Source organism: Lathamus discolor, chromosome 3 (assembly GCF_037157495.1).
Source record: "Lathamus discolor isolate bLatDis1 chromosome 3, bLatDis1.hap1, whole genome shotgun sequence".
Lineage (NCBI taxonomy): Eukaryota > Metazoa > Chordata > Aves > Psittaciformes > Psittacidae > Lathamus > Lathamus discolor.
The window spans coordinates 109016325-109033195 of NC_088886.1; the positions used below are offsets into that span (position 1 = coordinate 109016325).

General features: G+C 38.9%; 1 protein-coding gene across 5 annotated transcripts in view; it reads left to right on the forward strand.

Moving 5' to 3' along the window:
• The window catches only part of PCDH15 (protocadherin related 15), a 464553-nt gene that overhangs the window by 267241 nt on the left and 180441 nt on the right, over window positions 1–16871 (forward strand). For all 5 annotated transcript variants that reach the window (XM_065671106.1, XM_065671105.1, XM_065671103.1 and 2 more), the window contains 3 exons: window positions 2848–2982; window positions 4105–4254; window positions 13001–13194. In XM_065671106.1, coding sequence (XP_065527178.1) covers window positions 2848–2982; window positions 4105–4254; window positions 13001–13194 — 479 coding nt within the window. The remainder of the gene's footprint in view (window positions 1–2847; window positions 2983–4104; window positions 4255–13000; window positions 13195–16871) is intronic.

Here is a 16871-nt window from a genome sequence, read left to right on the forward strand (position 1 = left end):
ATTTTGGATTCAGGTTAAGGAAATATTCAGAGAGGAATGAAATGCTACTTTTTGGAGAATTTATTGAATTCAGCTATTTCTGATTGCACTATGTCCGCTACCAAAGGCAGGTTCTGTAGAATTGTATTGGAAAATAGCTGGTAAAAATAGTTTTCAAGTTATGCCTTGTGCAGCCACTGGATTTTCTGTTATGTTTTATTCATGGTACTAGTCCTCTGATTCCTCATCTTCACATTATTTGAGGCAGTTCAAAACAGTTTTTATAGTACTTGTCTCCCAGCCTTTTGTCTTTTGCCCAATCACATTTGCATTCCTCATTTGTAACCTCACTTCATGTAACAGAATGAAACTAAATAACTAATGACAGAGAGTAAAACATGGAGTCAGGTTAAATTAACCAGATTACAGGTTACCAGGGCACAGAAAGGTTGGTTGGAATACTGTAGGCAATAAAAGGTAATGTAGCTTATTTTAAAATTTAACTGTAATGTAATGTGACCCTTGCAGTCTAATTAGTTTAATAACTCAATAGCATCTTTAAAGAAGTGGGGGAAGATGTTGAAATATTTCATTCCGGTCGCAATTCACATTTCTGTCATTTCAACAACACTGACATCTCAGAACAGTCAGTTTGGGGGCTTTTCAGAACTACCAGTCCATACAGAACTTAAACCCTCTCTTTTGACCGCTCTGTGCTGGCATCCAGCAGACTACAGGGTAAGGACAAAAGGTAGGAAGTCCATTTTGCAGCTTTATATCACTCTGGTAAGTTTTCATTTGAAGAAATTGGCTTGAAGTTCTGGACTTTAATTAATCTGCTCTGTTTCCTGTAAATACAGTAATAACTTCTGATTCTGTCCATGACAGAAACATTCCTCCCATTCTTTGTTAGCTGAAATTCCATTTGGCCACAAATTAATCTCATTTTTTTTCCCTGGGCAACATTTCATTCTTCTTCTCCATACTCTTATAATCTGCCAACCATGGTAGGAGAGAGGATAAAAATGGAAGGATGAGTTCCTGAGTGGTTGCTCAGGATATCTCAAAAAGCATTAGCCTTTCTTTATGTTGTCACATTGTTTTGCACACAGCATTAGAACTGCAGCACCGCTTTTGGTGCTCACCAAAGCATGTGCAACACTTTTGTGACTTGAAATCCAGACTTGAAATCTGTGTTCCCAGCAGGCCACCTAGAGAAGTCATGAGCAGAAAATTTACAATGCCTTGATTTGTTTTTTGTTTGGTTCTTTGGTGTTTTTTTTTTCCTTCTTACTTTAAAATGTTACTTACTATTGAAAATTTTACCACAGTTGGCTTACTGTGTTTTTCACCTGATCATTTGACAGATTCATAATTCTACAAATTCTGCATAAATTTATCTAGATTCTTTTTGAGACATAAAGAGAGTCTCTGAACGGCATCCATTTAGAGATATGCTTTAACATATATGATTATATTTTTTGTTCCATCAACCCAAGTGTTTTATTGCTCCATTAATCAAGATAAGGTTTTTTAGGTGTTTAATATAGTTGAAGACCAATGCTTGAATCTGGTTTCTTAAATAGGCAAGTTATATTTGGCTAAAAATTGATTGCTTTGATGAAAAAATGGTATAATTTAAACTAGCAGATATAAGCATTCATTTACTGTTGGATTTACTTTGTGGGTTAGAGTGTATTTTTAATACATTTTTCATCAAGAAGATTAGATGTTTAGATAAGTGTTATTTTATATGCTTAAAATCATAGAATCATAGAATAGATAGGGTTGGAAAGGAGTTTAAGGTCATCTCTTTCCAACCCCTCTGCCGTGGGCAGGGACACCTCACACTAAACCATATCACCCAAGGCTCTGTCCAACCTGGCCTTGAACACCACATGTGGAGCATTCACAGCTTTCTTGGGCAACCCATTCCAGTGACTTACCACCCTAACAGTAAAGAACTTCCTCCTTATATCCATTCTAAACTTCCCCTGTTTAAGTTTGAACCTGTTACCACTTGTCCTATCACTACAGTTCCTAATGAAGAGTCCTTCCCCAGGATCCTTATGAGCCCCTTCAGGTACTAGAAGGCTGCTATGAGGTCCCCACGCAGCCTTTTCTTCTCCAGGCTCAACAGCCCCAACTTTCTCAGCCTATCTTCATACAGGAGGTGCTCCAGTCCCCTGATCATCCTTGTGGCCCTCCTCTGGACTTGTTCCAACAGTTCCATGTCCTTTTTATGTTGAGGACACCAGAACTGCACACAATACTCCAAGTAAGGTCTCACGAGAGCAGAGTAGAGGGGCAGGATCACCTTCTTCAGCCTGCTGGTCACACTCCTTTTGATGCAGCCCAGGATACGGTTGTCTTTCTGGGCTGCGAGTGCACACCGAAGCTGGCTCATGTTCATTTTCTCATCGACCAACACCCCCAAGTCCTTCTCCACAGGGCTGCTCTGAATCTCTTCTCTGCCTCACATGTAGCTGTGCCTGGGATTGCTCTGACCCAGGTGTAGGACCTTGCACTTGGCATGGTTAAACTTCATAAGGTTGGCATCAGCCCACCTCACAAGCATGTCAGGGTCCCTCTGGATGGCATCCCTTCCCTCTGGATGGCATTCCTTCCCTCCAGTGTATCAACCGAACCACACAGCTTGGTGTCATTGGTAAAATTGCTGAGGGCACACTCAATCCCACTGTCCGTGTTTGAAGAGTTTTTAACAGTTTTGTAGATTCAGTTTGTCATGTTATTTGTACTTTCTGCTTTTATAATTTTCAACTAAAATAAGCACTTACACTGAGTAATTGGAAACTTAATAATATATATGAATTTATAATAAAATACTTTTTTTAATATTATTTCAAGACCAAGGATCCCCAGCTCCATCTCTTTCTGAATGATTACAATACGTTTTTCACTGTGACTCAGAGTGGCATCACCCGCTACCTCACCTTGCTGCAGCCTGTTGACAGAGAAGTCCAGCAACTTTACACCTTCTCGGTAAGCTAAATGCATTTCAAGGCACATTGGGCATTGTTCAGAGCAAGTGTTGAAAAACTGTTAGCTATATCATCATTGTAGATAATTAAAATGGCACAGAAGAAGAAAAACAGTGAAGGATGAGCAGCAGCAATACCAGGGGCCTGGGGAGTTGATAACTGGGGTAGTGTTCTCCTCCAAAATGCAAGTGTTTGGTTTGATAGTAACATTTTAGATCCCCCTACCAGCATCATCTCCATGGTCCCAGTCTTGTACGCTGCTCCTTAACACCCTCCCATGACAGTCTGACCCTTCTCCTTTGTACCTGGCATGGTCTTTAAGGCTACCTTTGCCTTTTCTTCTCTTGGCCCTTGAGCTAGGAAGGTGTGACACCTTTCCATTTTATTTTAGTACAAAAATAAAAAAGTAGGCTAACAGAAAACACAGCCAGCAGCCTTAAAAAAAAGGAAAAAGGCAAAAAAAAAAAAGTTTAAATGGACTTAATACTCCCTCAGGCATTTGCTGTGCTGCCTATAAGCATCTTAACAGCCTTAACGTAATTTGCAAATGTGCTATAAGGAAGCCCCTTTCCTCTCCAGGGGTTCCCGGTTAAGGCATTTTCTGTCCGTTTGGCATTTGAAAGGAGAGCTTAGATTTCCTCTGCAGAGTAAGGCCTTCGGTTCTTTTAAATCCCACCTTAAAATGCTCTGAGGTTTAATATATGTAAAGAAGCTCCTGTGTGTGGCCATGGCCAGGTGGGAATTGCAGTGTTAGACAGGTTTGTGAGCTGTTGTGGCCAGGCACTGCTCCTTGAGGATGTTCAGCACAGCTGGGGACAGCCTCTGCCCTTCCAGCAATGGACTGTAGCATGGATTCTGGATCTAATCCTGTGAAACAGTTACTCTCATTGCTCTTGCTAATCTGACAAAGTATGTTTTAAAGGCATTGTTTTGCTTTGCTTTTGCCCCGAGTCTTGCACACTGCAGGCTCAAGCTTAGCTGATGCCTCCTGTAATTGAAGACAAAAATGAAAAATGAAGTGCTGACTTTTAGTTGTCATACTGTATTTTTGCATAGTTGGAATTATATTAAGAGCACACTATTAAATTATATTCCTGTTTTGCTTTATTTTTTTACCCTGAAGATGACAGCTTCTGATGGTGTACAGGAGAGTATTCCAGTGACTGTCAATATCCTGGTGATTGATGCAAATGATAATTCTCCAACCTTCTCCAATATATCATACAACGTCAAGATTTATACAGATATGAGGCCTGGGGAAGGCGTTATAAAGGTAATTTCAGGTCTTTTTATTAGCTTTAACTCACCTGTTGTAGCGGTAGATTGTGGTCTTAGTTCAAATTCGAAATGCATTGGAAACAGCTAGAAATAAAGTTTGTTTATCTCCATCCACTTTGTTACTTACACATCTAGTAAAAAGTTGCTAAATACTAAATGATAGGCCTGTTCAGGCCTATCTGAAGTTTCACAAAACCTTTTCATCTGAGAAATCTCAAGAGTAAAAGTGCTCTTCAGTGTTAGCAGGATATTGAAATAAAGCATTTTGGAAGCACAAGTGAACAGTTCAGTAGAACATAATCAGAAATGTTTTACCATGTCACAAAACTGTTTGGTTTTTACAGAAGCCTGAGTTGGTTGGCTGTATAGCAAATGAGCAGTGAAAAATGTGTTGAACACATTTTGTTGAACACATTTTTCAGAGGCCCAGAGAGAGAAGCAGTTTTAATTAAAGTCTGCAAGCACTGATTTATATCACAGACTGGAGGTGAATCTGGTTTCACTGGAATAATTTGGAAAAGGCTTTCTTGGGTTGTAACTCTTCTAAGATCTCAGCCATGCTCCTGAGGGCTTCTAGACTAGATGAATGAGAAGACAAGATGCTGTTTCTGGAGGTTGGCATTCAAGGATGGTAAAAGGCAGTGGGAATACTGGGGGGAGAAAACACCCTCATCAGCAGACTTACATAATAAAGTATAATTTTCTGTAATATAATTAGGCGTAAAAGGTTTGACATCAGGAGCTGTATTTCTGATATCTCATAAAACTCATATCTCCCTGTATAAACATGTGGATTTTGCAAGTATAATACATTTAGTTGATATTTAAAGTACAGAGATACATACAGTGCTGAATTTTTATTTTTTTATCCTGCAGCATAAGCACTCTAGTCCAAAAATAAGTCATTAGGATTGGCACATGGCCTTTGTTGCACAAAGGCAAAGGAAGTGCTATGGGTTTAAAGTATTTGAGCATCTAAATGGTTTTTCCTCTTGAAGGTACATCTGCCAGGAAACAAGGCAAAAGATGCTACTAGATGATGTTGTAGCGTGTAAAAAGTTGGCCTTAAGATGCTGCGAGCTGCCTGTGTTGTGTTTATGATACTTAGGAGAAAGTAGAGCAGCTACTACGCTTTTCTAAAACAGCTGCAGTGCTAAAGTATTTCTGTGTGTAAAGGGAATGTGCACACTTCCTGGTGTTTCAACTGCAAGTATTTTCAGACCCTGAAGGCGTGCAAAGTACAAAATTACGAATTCCTTAGTAAACTGTTCCTTCTGGGGAAAAGCACAGGGGCGGCTCTTCAAGGCCATCTGGAATAGCCTTTGCCACCTTAGCTTAGTGGAGACACAGATTACTTTGTGAGCAGGTTTGGTCTGAGATACCATTATGTTCCTGTTCCTCCAGCGCTCGTTGCAGCAGTTACCTTTTGCATTCCTGCACTGATGCTGAGTAACTGCTGGTCATTATAAAAACCATCAGACAGATCAATGAAATTATGCAGGTTAGAAACATTGCAAGGACCAAAAATTGAGAAGGCAGAAATGGGAAGGGGAAAAGTCTAGATGCAGATATCGTCAGAAGATTTTAACTTAGCTAATGCCTGCAGTAGATCTGGAACAGGTACCTTCTAGAATAACGCTGTGAAGTCGGAAATTAGTAGAGGCCTTAATCTTGCCTTTGCTAAATATTAATATTCTCTCAGAAAGCGGAGTTCTGAGGGGGAGTTTTTTCCCTTCTTCACACATCTGTCTGTACGTGTCTGGTCAGCACGTGGTTACTTTCAGAATATGTGAGTTTATAATGTGGTCAGAGAGTAGAAAATTCTGTCTGTTTTAGAAGAGGGGTTGTTTTCAACTAATCTTACATCACAAGATTATCTGATTTTATAAACTGACAGAAAAACCCAAGAGTCATCTTAAGATTTCTGCGTACTGTGATAATGCCAGTAATACTGATTTTTAGGCTGCTGGAGTATTTGGGAGGTTGCTTACCTTGTTATTTTGCCTGGGCTGCAGGCACCAGGTCTTTCATTCAGTGTTACAGGAGTATGAGAAATGGGATTTGGCTTGTGGAGTTATGAGTAGCCACCATTCTGTGGTGCCACAAGTACCCATGGGTTTCCTTAGGCCAGGAAGGTAAGTATATGCTGCCTGATCACTGTTTGCTTCAGTTTTATAAATAAATATCTTCTCAAATGGAAAATAGACTATTTTTTCCCCTTCTTAACTGCTAATACAGTGATTCTGATGATAAATTTATCTTGCTGTCTGTATGTGGAACAAATTAATCTTGTACCCCTATCTCATAATTTGTTTAAGAATCATTTGAGATTCTCTGGGGTGAGCTGACAGTCAGCTCTGAAAGTTACCAGAGGGAAATGACACAGGTCAGATGTGATTGGTCTGTAAAAAAGACTTTCTGTAATCAGAGAAAGTAAGTTGGAAAAAGAACATTGACCTCAGTTAATCTGTACGATCTCATAGTCATATACATATAACCGATGACTTGCACTTTCTACTGAGACCTATTTTCAGAGATGATCAAGAAAGTATTTATTTTATGAAGCATGTAATCTTTCTAAAAAAATGCAAGTTTCTGGTATAGCAGTGTAAGTGCGCTCGCACAGTTGCCACTTTGCTTTCATTATCCTGAGGATAATAAGGGATCATAATTTTTTTTCTGAGTGCATTTGCATGAATATCTGCAAATACCCAGTATATATGTACTTTTTGTTCCATTTTGTGGTAAATTTTGTTGATTTTACTGCTTAAAAAAAAAGTAAAAAGTCCAATATTTTCCCCTAGGTGGTTAGAGCAAGGTATTTCCCTCTTTTCATTGTTGCCTTTCAGTGAGCAAAACAGCGGAAACTAACTTGGGTGCTACTGAGTTGCACTGGTTTCAACTGGGAGCCTGGTGGTGGCTAATTTACCTTTTGCCTTCCAGTTGTATGTGTTAGCTGCAGCTTTGCGTGGCTTGTGTATTTTTCGCAAAGCTGCTGGTTATCATGATAACCACAATGAGCTTGTTGCCTTTATAGGAATGATGTCCCTCCGTTTTCTGAGGATACAGCGTACAGCATGAAATGCCTGCTTCCCAACTTCTTGAGCAGGCACTAATGCAGTACCATCGGGGTGCTGAAAATAGCTGCTTTGGGAAGTTCTTATTTCAGTTGCCTACTCTGAGTACTTGTGAGATTGAGGCCTTGCTTGAGGAGAATATTTTCTCAGTTAAGTTTAAATGTCTGTATACTCTGTCTCTTTCAGCTTGACAGTTACTTACCTGATTTTTCCTTCTGCTTTTATAGGTATTTTACTGTGCCCCCCAAAGAAAGAAAATAGATGACTGACATATCTGCAATTTAAAACAGTTAAATGTGTGGTAAATAATAATTACCACAAGATAGATGGATGAATATTAAACTTCTTAAAGTACTCAATTCCATCTTCTCTATATTATTATTATATTTTTTCTGTCCCGATTTCCACTTTCCTATCAATATTTTCTTCCTGCAGTTCAGGTATTTGACCTTGTTACACATTGATGGTTGGAGTATGCAGCAATAATGCAAAATATTTCACATAAGTAATTCAAATCCATTCTGGTTTTGTATATGTTCTCTTTACAGAATAACTTGTGAACTAGCCTTGAAAAGTATATGCTGTTCTCACTCCGCTTTAAATTTATGAAACAAAAATAATCTATTTTAATTTATCTGTGTATCTTAATTTCTACCTAATTTCCTGTATGGCTATGACTGATGTTCAAAGGCTCTCTTATAAGAACAATTAAATAACTACATGATTAAAAATGGAAAATAAGCTATGCAGTCGATTAGTGCATTACCTGTTTGTTCACCTTTTGCGAGCTGAAACAATTCTGCCTAAGATGACCAGTGCAAGTTAACTTGGAGGTCCTGCCCCAGATCTTGGTTACAAAGCACATTCAATTTCCCACTTCACAGCATAGACAACCGTTGTGCTGGAGGTCAGAAATGAAAGCAAAAAGATAAAAGGTAGTAAAACTGCAGGCAGTAAAGTTTCTACCCCTTTGTCTTGCTTGCAGTTAGAATTAGTCTTGAGCAGTAACAGTACTTTAAATTGTACACAGGAAAAAATTTATTTAGAGCCATTAAATAAATGCCTCCTCTGGGACTGTTTTGCTGTTACCTCAAATGCGGCTTCTCAGTGCTGGCTCACTTTGTCTCTTTTAAACAGTTTCTTTTCATTCCCTACACTTGTGCACAGGTAACTGAAGCCATCCTTGCATACGGACGCATACTGAATTATGTATTAGAGACATGCTTGGGTATTTGCAGCCTGGCATATGCTCATACAGCTTTTAAACATATGCTGATACAGCTGCATACGGCTCTTAAACATGCATCTTGCTGTAAAACCACAGAACAATTTAGAGGAAATTTTGTAATAGTCATCTGCACACCAAACTTAATGTTTTATTTATATGGTTATTTGCAACGCTTTGCCTTCAGTCCATCACCATATTAATTTCCATCTTCAAAGTAAACATTAATAGCAGAGAACAAAACTGGCTTATGTTTGCATTTCTCAATAAATATACCTATATACATGTAAAAGTAATGGACAAAGACCTAATATCTGAAGAAGATATTGAAGTGTTTTGGTCTGCTCTTAGTATTATGTTTTATTGGCTCAAGTTCAGGAATATTTTCATCGCCATCCTGTTTGCTCCTCACACATAGGAACTCATTACTGCTTTTCCTAGCGCAACTAATAGCTGAATTGTACTGCTGAGCCATAGAAGGATGAGGAGGCTTGCTACCTAACTTCTGGCAGCCCAGTGTTTTTCACTGGTGTGCTGCTCTGGAGAGCAACTATACTGTTTCCTCAACACTGTTATACAACATAAATGCATACCGAATGCGCCCTGGAGCCTTGCACTCTGTTGACTGTAACACTCATTTTGATGACAGCTGTTGAGAGGTGAACTGCCATGACTCATGGTTTCTGCAGAATTCACTTTAGGTCAGTACAAGTCATACCAACATTGTCAAAGATTTAATTTCTTGAAAAATGCAGGGCTACTGGAAAGGTTAGTAATCTCTTTATCTGTTCAGGGCAAGCTCACTTAAAGTGTTGCTGTGGAAATGTTGCAGGTCAAATGGTGAAGCCCAGTTTTTTCCAAGTATAAAGTGAGTCTGAACAGAGCTTATATAGTGACGAAGAGTGTGGCATTGTAAGCTGTCAGCATCATTGTAAGTCCTTTTTTCCTTCCAAGAAAGCCACGTCTTGCTGCAGCAGAATATACACCTATTTTGCAAAACTTTCAATACGTTGAATCATAGAATCAACTAGGTTGTAAAAGACTTTTAATATCACCAAGTCCAACCATTACCCCAGGACTGCCATGGCCACCACTAAACCATGTCACCAAGGTCCTCATCTACATGGTTTTTGAATACTTCCATGGACCACTGCCCTGAGCAACCTGTTACAATGCCTGATTACGCCTCTGTTAAGAAACTTTTCACAATATCCAATCTAAACCTCCCCTGGTGCAGCCTGGGATGATTTTATCTTGTCGTATCATTTTTCACTTGGGAAAAGAGATCAGCCACTTCTTCATTCCCTCCTCCTTTCAGGTAGTTGTAGAGAGTGATAAGGTCCCCCGTGAGCCTTCTTTTCTCCAGACTAAACAACCCCAGTTCCTTCAGCTGTTCCTCATAAGACTTGTGTTCTAAGCCCTTCACCAGCTTTGTTGCCCTTCTTTGGACCTGCTCCAGCAACTCAATCTCCCTCTTGTAAAGAGGAGCCCAGAACTGAATTCAGTGTTTCTTAGGAAAGTAAAATAAATCTTGTTTTGTGTTTCTTTCTATATATTTTACACCATATTTCTCAAATCTTGTTAACTATGAAGCTCTATGATTCTGGGACAGCTGGAGATGGAATTTATAGACTCATATGTTATGGCAGCTGTTATACTTTAATTCTATTTAATTCTGGTTTTGAGTCCTGGTTTTGCCCCCAAACAAGTCACTTATCTTTTCAGGCATTTGTTATTTGTAATTTTAATTAACCTTATTAATCTATATACTTGTGTAGTCAATTAATTCCCTTTTTCATGTCGTCACAGTAAAAACTGGCCTTGTTCCAAATCCTGTCATTAAATACTTAAGACTCTGTATTTTGTGTAAAGCCCTTATTTATCTTTTTGTGTGTGTTACTTCTGAAGTTCAGGAGAGAAGGTTATTACCACACTTTTCTTAACTCTGTCATTTAGTTTGATAGTTACTTTTTGCGAGGTTAATGAATACATCTGGTTGTGTATAGAAATGATAGAAAGAGCGATTAAAGAAACTGGGTTTGAGAGGGGTTTAAGTTCTAAACCCTATGAGGGTGCAGAAAATCTGAATTTTGGTGTGTTCAGATGGGCCATTGCAAGTTAATATATTGATATATATTGATAGATCGAGACATCACATGGGTGGAATGCAAAGCGTGTTCCAAAAGTGTAGTCTTCATAGAATTACTTTTTTAGAATTTCAAAATACAGGATGAGGTGGATATGTTCTCAAAAAGAGAACAAGGTTTGGTTTCTGCTCTTCCATTTTTTTAGCTATCCTTGGGCAAAGGTGGTTTGAAAGTTGTAGGTATTGTTCTGAAAGGCTGTGAACTGCTGAAGGTTTAGTGTGATGCTATATTGATTAATAGATTACATTATATGCTAATATAGGAGACTTCAATGAGTTCTTCTACCTGTTTGCAATGCAATGTGACTTTGAGAGTGTCACAGGGATGAGAAAAAGGTGTCTAGAAGGCAAGCATTTAGCCTGCTGTGTTTGCTGGCCCTGGCTGAGATAATGTCTGTTGATCCTGCTTTTAGCTTTGCAGTTGTTGCTAGCGTTTCCTGTCAGTGTGTGTTATACTTAAATCCTGAACTTGCAATGCTCTGTGCAGTACAGCCCACCGACATGAGTGTGTCAAGAAAGCCAAAGCAGACAGGCCAGCAGAGACCTTTCAAGAAGCTACAAGTGTATTATTTTTTTCATACTCACTTTAGGAGCCCTGCAGGGAATCGTTCCTTGGCTGGGATTTCTTATTGGTTTTACATCCCAGGGGGCTCTGCTGCTGTACCTGCTGGTGCCCTTTGCCATTTCCCACATCAGACTTCCTTAGCTGCAGCTGAGAGCAGCAGCACCCCATTGTGCCATTGTTCACTGTCATTTCCACTCGTCTGCTCTTGGTACCAGGCATCTGGGTGCACAGGCAGTGCTGCCACTGCATGCTGCAGCTGTGGCCTCCTAGATGTTCAAGTACTACTCATACCACTTTTATTACCTTGTGTGCTGTTTGAGGTGTAATGTATAATTATACAAAATTAAGAGCTAACTGAGAAATCAGAGTGGGTATAAGCCAAATAACCTCTATGGGAAGAAGAAATTCACCTTAGAAAATCCAGAGGTACTGGCATAGTTCAGTGGGACTTTGGTGACTAAGCCCCAAATGTTACAAAATGCTGTGTTCTTTCTGTGTTTTCTGAACATGGTGATAATTAAGATGCAATTTTAATTGTAGTAATACAGGTCAAGTGATAGGCACTGTGAGCAGTTTGCTGTGTGATTATAGATTGTATATAGAATAACCTGTGTTTTTCTATATATGAGTAAGTGAAGACGAGAGGTGAAAGGGCTTAACTAGGACATGGGACTGTCACCCAGCATGACTGAGGCATGAATGTATATTTCTGATTGTCACAGCAGAGGTCTGATTTAAAATCTCAGATTTCTAGTTACTTGCTTTGTGGTGCATCAGTCAGAGTCATTGCTACTTGGCAGTTGGCTAAAAGCAAACGAATATGATCACTGAGCCATATTTTCTGTCTGTATGTGTAAATATTTATTTTAGCATGGCACCCTACAGAAGTGGGATAAACACATTGCCTTTCCCAGGGCAGAATAAGAACCCACTCATTTCATTATGTTTATCATTGTAATATGGGTCTGAAATATTAGGCCTTAGATTTTTCTCATGCTTAGAATCAAAATTATACACTTATATAAAAGAAACACTATAAGCAAGAATAGTCACAGTCCTGGCAGAGAGACTGTGTAGAGATTCCACAAGCACAGCCTTTCCGGTCAGCAGTGTCATGTTCCCATGTCAAAAGAACCTTGCACGTCTGTGGTGTGCGTGGTTGTTTCCTAGGTGTATATCCATATGAGAATGCTGCTAGTTCCCTTCCACTAGGCTTCCTTTATGGTACGTGCACAGATGAGTGGTACAGACTGAGGGCTTGTAATATAAGCCCTAGATGTTAGAATTTCCTACAGAAACAAGACTGACAGTTTGAAGAGTGTAGAGAGGGGTGAGAACTTTCGATATTTAAATGCAATCCTCTTGTTATATTTTCAACACAATAACTATCTTCTTCACACCACCTCTTCCCCCTTTATAGGAAGTCTTATAAGTGTAAATCCAAAGAGAATAAGTTTGGTCTTACTTAGCTTTCATAATTCATATCTTTCTTAAAATAATTTGCTTGCAGTTTTAGGGAAGCAGTTTTTCTCTGCTTCATGATGTTTTTAAGCCTACTATCCTTTATTTAAGTTGTATCCTTGTCTTACAGTAGTTAGAAATTACTGCATATGTTACAGGTGTTCAAGTTTCCCCTCTATTTCCTCTACCCCTACTGGGTTGCCTACAAAAAGCTATTAAACTACAACACTGAACCATGCATGCTGACATTCTGGTTTTGAATTGCAGCTCACCGCTGTAGATGCAGACGAGGGACCCAATGGACAGATAGTATATGAAATTTTGGCTGGGGATCAGGGAGACTTCATCATCAATGACCGAACAGGCCTTATCACCATTGCTCCAGGAGTTGTATTGTCAGTGGGGCGATCCTATGCTCTCACTGTAAAAGCATCTGATAGTGCTCCTCCTGCACAGAGAAGGTAATTCATCTTATAATGAAATTAATTTTTTAATCAGTGCTTAGCGGCGCGTAAGAAGTGTAGCACACACTTATGTCTATAAATCTGCACTGGAACATAATTCAGTATGTTGTGTTTGGTATAAGGATCCCATTTTGGAAAAATGTCATATTAGAAGTCTTTCACTTTTTTTCCCTTTTTTATATTTTCCTTACGGTATGCAGTTTTCATTATTTAATTTACTTGTAATGGTCTGGGGGTTTTAAGTTCACATGTGCTGTCATTGTGCATGCCCATTTGTTAAAAGAAATTGAAGTGAAGGGATGTGAGGAAGAAAGCAAGTGAGAAGGGAGATGATTTTTGTTCAGAATGCAGCTTGCTGTGATGCAGAAAGGATCCCAAAGAGTCTGATGCTGAGCAGGAGACCTTCTCTCCAACTATGGGGTGTGCAAGGTCATCCAGATTTGTCATACTGTGGACATACTTGATGAGCTGTCCCAGTGGTGAGCAGTGCCCCCACTAAGACTTAAATTCTCATCAGCAGAATTATTTCTGTTCACTACCACCTGATAAGGAAGAACAGCCTGCACATTTAGTATGGTTGGAATAAGACACTCTTGTGTTCAAAAAAGATAAAGGTACTGAGTCCCACTTATCTCCTTTTGAGTTTGTTTTCTGCATATGGCAGTTGTGCACAAATGTAATTTCATGAGGGTGGGATGAGGGGTGTGTGCATAAAAGCGGCTCTCATTTTCTTGGCCTGGTATTGATAATGTGGCAACCTCATTGTCCAAAGAGGATGACAGTAGTTCCCAGCACTTAAATCTCAAACAATCTTTTATTTTTCTTCAAATGGGGAATGCAAAAGAGGAAAGATAACACGAAAGTGTCTTTTTTTTCAGGACCTGCTGCTTCTATCATGTCTCCAATAAAGCAGCTCATACTGTTGTGCTCATATTTTATAATTACATTTTCCAATAACTGAAGTATTCAGATTGTTAGATGGTTCACAAAACTAATACCTGATAACACAGTCTTCTGGCTGAATTTACTTCTCCTTCCCCTCATGCTTGCTTTCTTGATAAGCCATCTCTTAGGGTAGCTGATAGTAGTCTGTTAGTAGTGCTGAGGAGAAGATTGTGGATTATTAGGTACTTGCTTTTGTATAGTACTAGCATAGTTTTAAAGTGGAGGACAAAAATCAATAATGCCACTTCAGAGAGCTTCAGAATCCAGCAGTGTGGCCACAGCAACAGTCGCCCCTACAATACATCTTTGATTGCTATCAGCTGCTTTTATGTTTGAGAAATCTTTATATTGTCTAAAAATACATGCTTCCGATGATGTATGTTGGGACCATGTACTTCCTCATCTGAAAATGTCTTTACTGCAAGTAATCTTCAAAAGTGGAAAAGCTCTCCTCTCTGGTCGTTTCTGCTTGTCTCCTCTTTTATGGGATTCCAAGTAACTTGCTTCATAGCTTTCAATGTGTTCAAAAAACCACTTCATCTATGTAGTACTCCCATAGCTTGGGTGAGTGGCCCTGGGTTCAGCCTGGCCTTGACCTGAGTTGTGTTTGGGGCCCAGAGCTGTTCTTTATGTCTGTGAAGGTTAAAAAAGCAGGGAGGAAAGAGGTGGGAAGGACACTGGAACTTCAGCAAGGTGCTGTGGAGCAAGAATGTAGACAACCAGACTTACTAGCTGGTAAGGAATATTTGGATAAAAAGATTTTGCTGCCTTCTTAGTGTTCTTTCTGTAAGGCTGTGGAAAACCAGAAATGAGCTGGTGGGCTTGAAGCAGGCTCTTGTCTTTTTGCACAGAGAAAAGTCAGGAAAAGATTATGTGAGCTACAGCTCTGAGATCCTTAAAACTGTTGTTTTGTATCTCCTTAGTTCCTTCCTTCTGGCTGTGAGGTGGTTAGTATCTCACAGTTGGGGTTATATTAAATTCTTGCCGCTTCTAATGCAAAGTTGTCACATTATGTTAGGTGATTTGCCTTCCTGGATGCAGTAACCTGTATTTGAGACTTCTAGGAATGGGCTTGGTCTAGCCAGCAATTATGTATCTGAGCAGGCAGGAAGGTGTATGCCTTGTAAAATAAGGATTTGGATGTAATTTGAAATATTAAGGATTTTTTCCCAAATTTGGATTCTGATGCAGGGCATACCACGCTAACTGTAGACAATGTGTTAACTGGCTGGATTTGAATTTATCACCTTGCTTCTGCATGAAGCAAATCCAGACTACTAAACCTGGCTAGGAAATGTAGCTCTGTAGCCTTTGTGTGCACAAATTTAAATTGCGATGCATTCTGTGTACTTTTTTTTGCATGGTATGACTCATTAAATTCTTGGCTGTTGACTGTGCACAAGACAAGATATTTTTTTGAGTATTCTTAAAGTTTCCATCTATAGCAAACACCATTAATTTGAGTTACTAAGGTACATTTAAATACACTTAAATTCTTTAAGTATATTTAAGTCTAGTTTTTAGAACTGAAGGTGTAGTTAAGCATATAGTGTTTATCAGTTTCTGTTCTTGAAATAAATGAGAATAGTTCTAAAATTCATTTCATTTCAGACCTAAACCTTTTCACTGTTGACCTCAGATTCCTATAAAATGGAAGCATGTCAGTGATAAGAGTCATCTGCTAGACAAAGTCCAATCTGGAAACTACCCAATTATGAAATTATTATTCCGCATAGTAGAAAAGTATATTTTCTTTTTGACTTACATAGAGAGATATTGTTTGTCCACAGATACATCAGTCTACATGTATATAAATATAGTCGTTATGCATTAAATAATATAGTTGTATGTGGAAATCACACAGAGTTAAAGGAGAGACATGGATGCAGTCTCAGTGGCTTGTTGACCATGTGTTCCTTGCATTACCATTTAGCTGGTGTAGAATAAAAGCCATATTTCCATGCTTATAGGAGGTTGTGAGCACTGCTTAATTCCTGAGCTGTGTTCTATTCTCAGGGTTTTAACCTGTCCCTGCAGTGTTAAAACACCAGCTGCAGCTGTAGAAAGGGTTAGCTCTTGTCCTTTCCTTTCCCATGCCAAAGTAGATTTTGCCAGCCACCTAAATGGGCTGTGTTTAACACACACAGAATGACTGGGCTAAAATTGCAAAGTGCTGATCAAAAATGGGTTGGAAATTAAAAAGTAGCCATTTAATATTATAGTGCTTTTAGTTTGCAGATTACTAGTGCTTTAATTTGTGAGCTCATCTTAAAGATTTGGGAAAAAATTGCTTACTCTTGTGGTGAACAGAAACCTTTTCCTTTTTGTTTTAGAGCTTGGTAAACAATAAATCAGCTTGGGTATTATTAAGATATAGCAGGATCAGGAAAAAAATGGTACAGAACAATATATTTTATTAAATACTTATCAGTGGAAGAAAAATGCACACTAGACTGCAACTATTTGGATGTGTATATCATACACAGACAACAGCTATCCCACGAAAATATGCAGCACCAGTGCTTAAGTAATATTTTTTCTGTTAATTTATTGTGTCTGTTGTTGAGTATTTGATGATGGTATTTTGTTTACTCCGAGGATGTAAGTGTGGAACATCGTTAAGATTAGTGGAATATGAAGGAGTATTTTAAAACAGACAAGAAGACAGGTAACTGGCTGTAGTTCATAAGGAGGTAATGAACACAGAATGATCAGCTTTAGTTGTAATT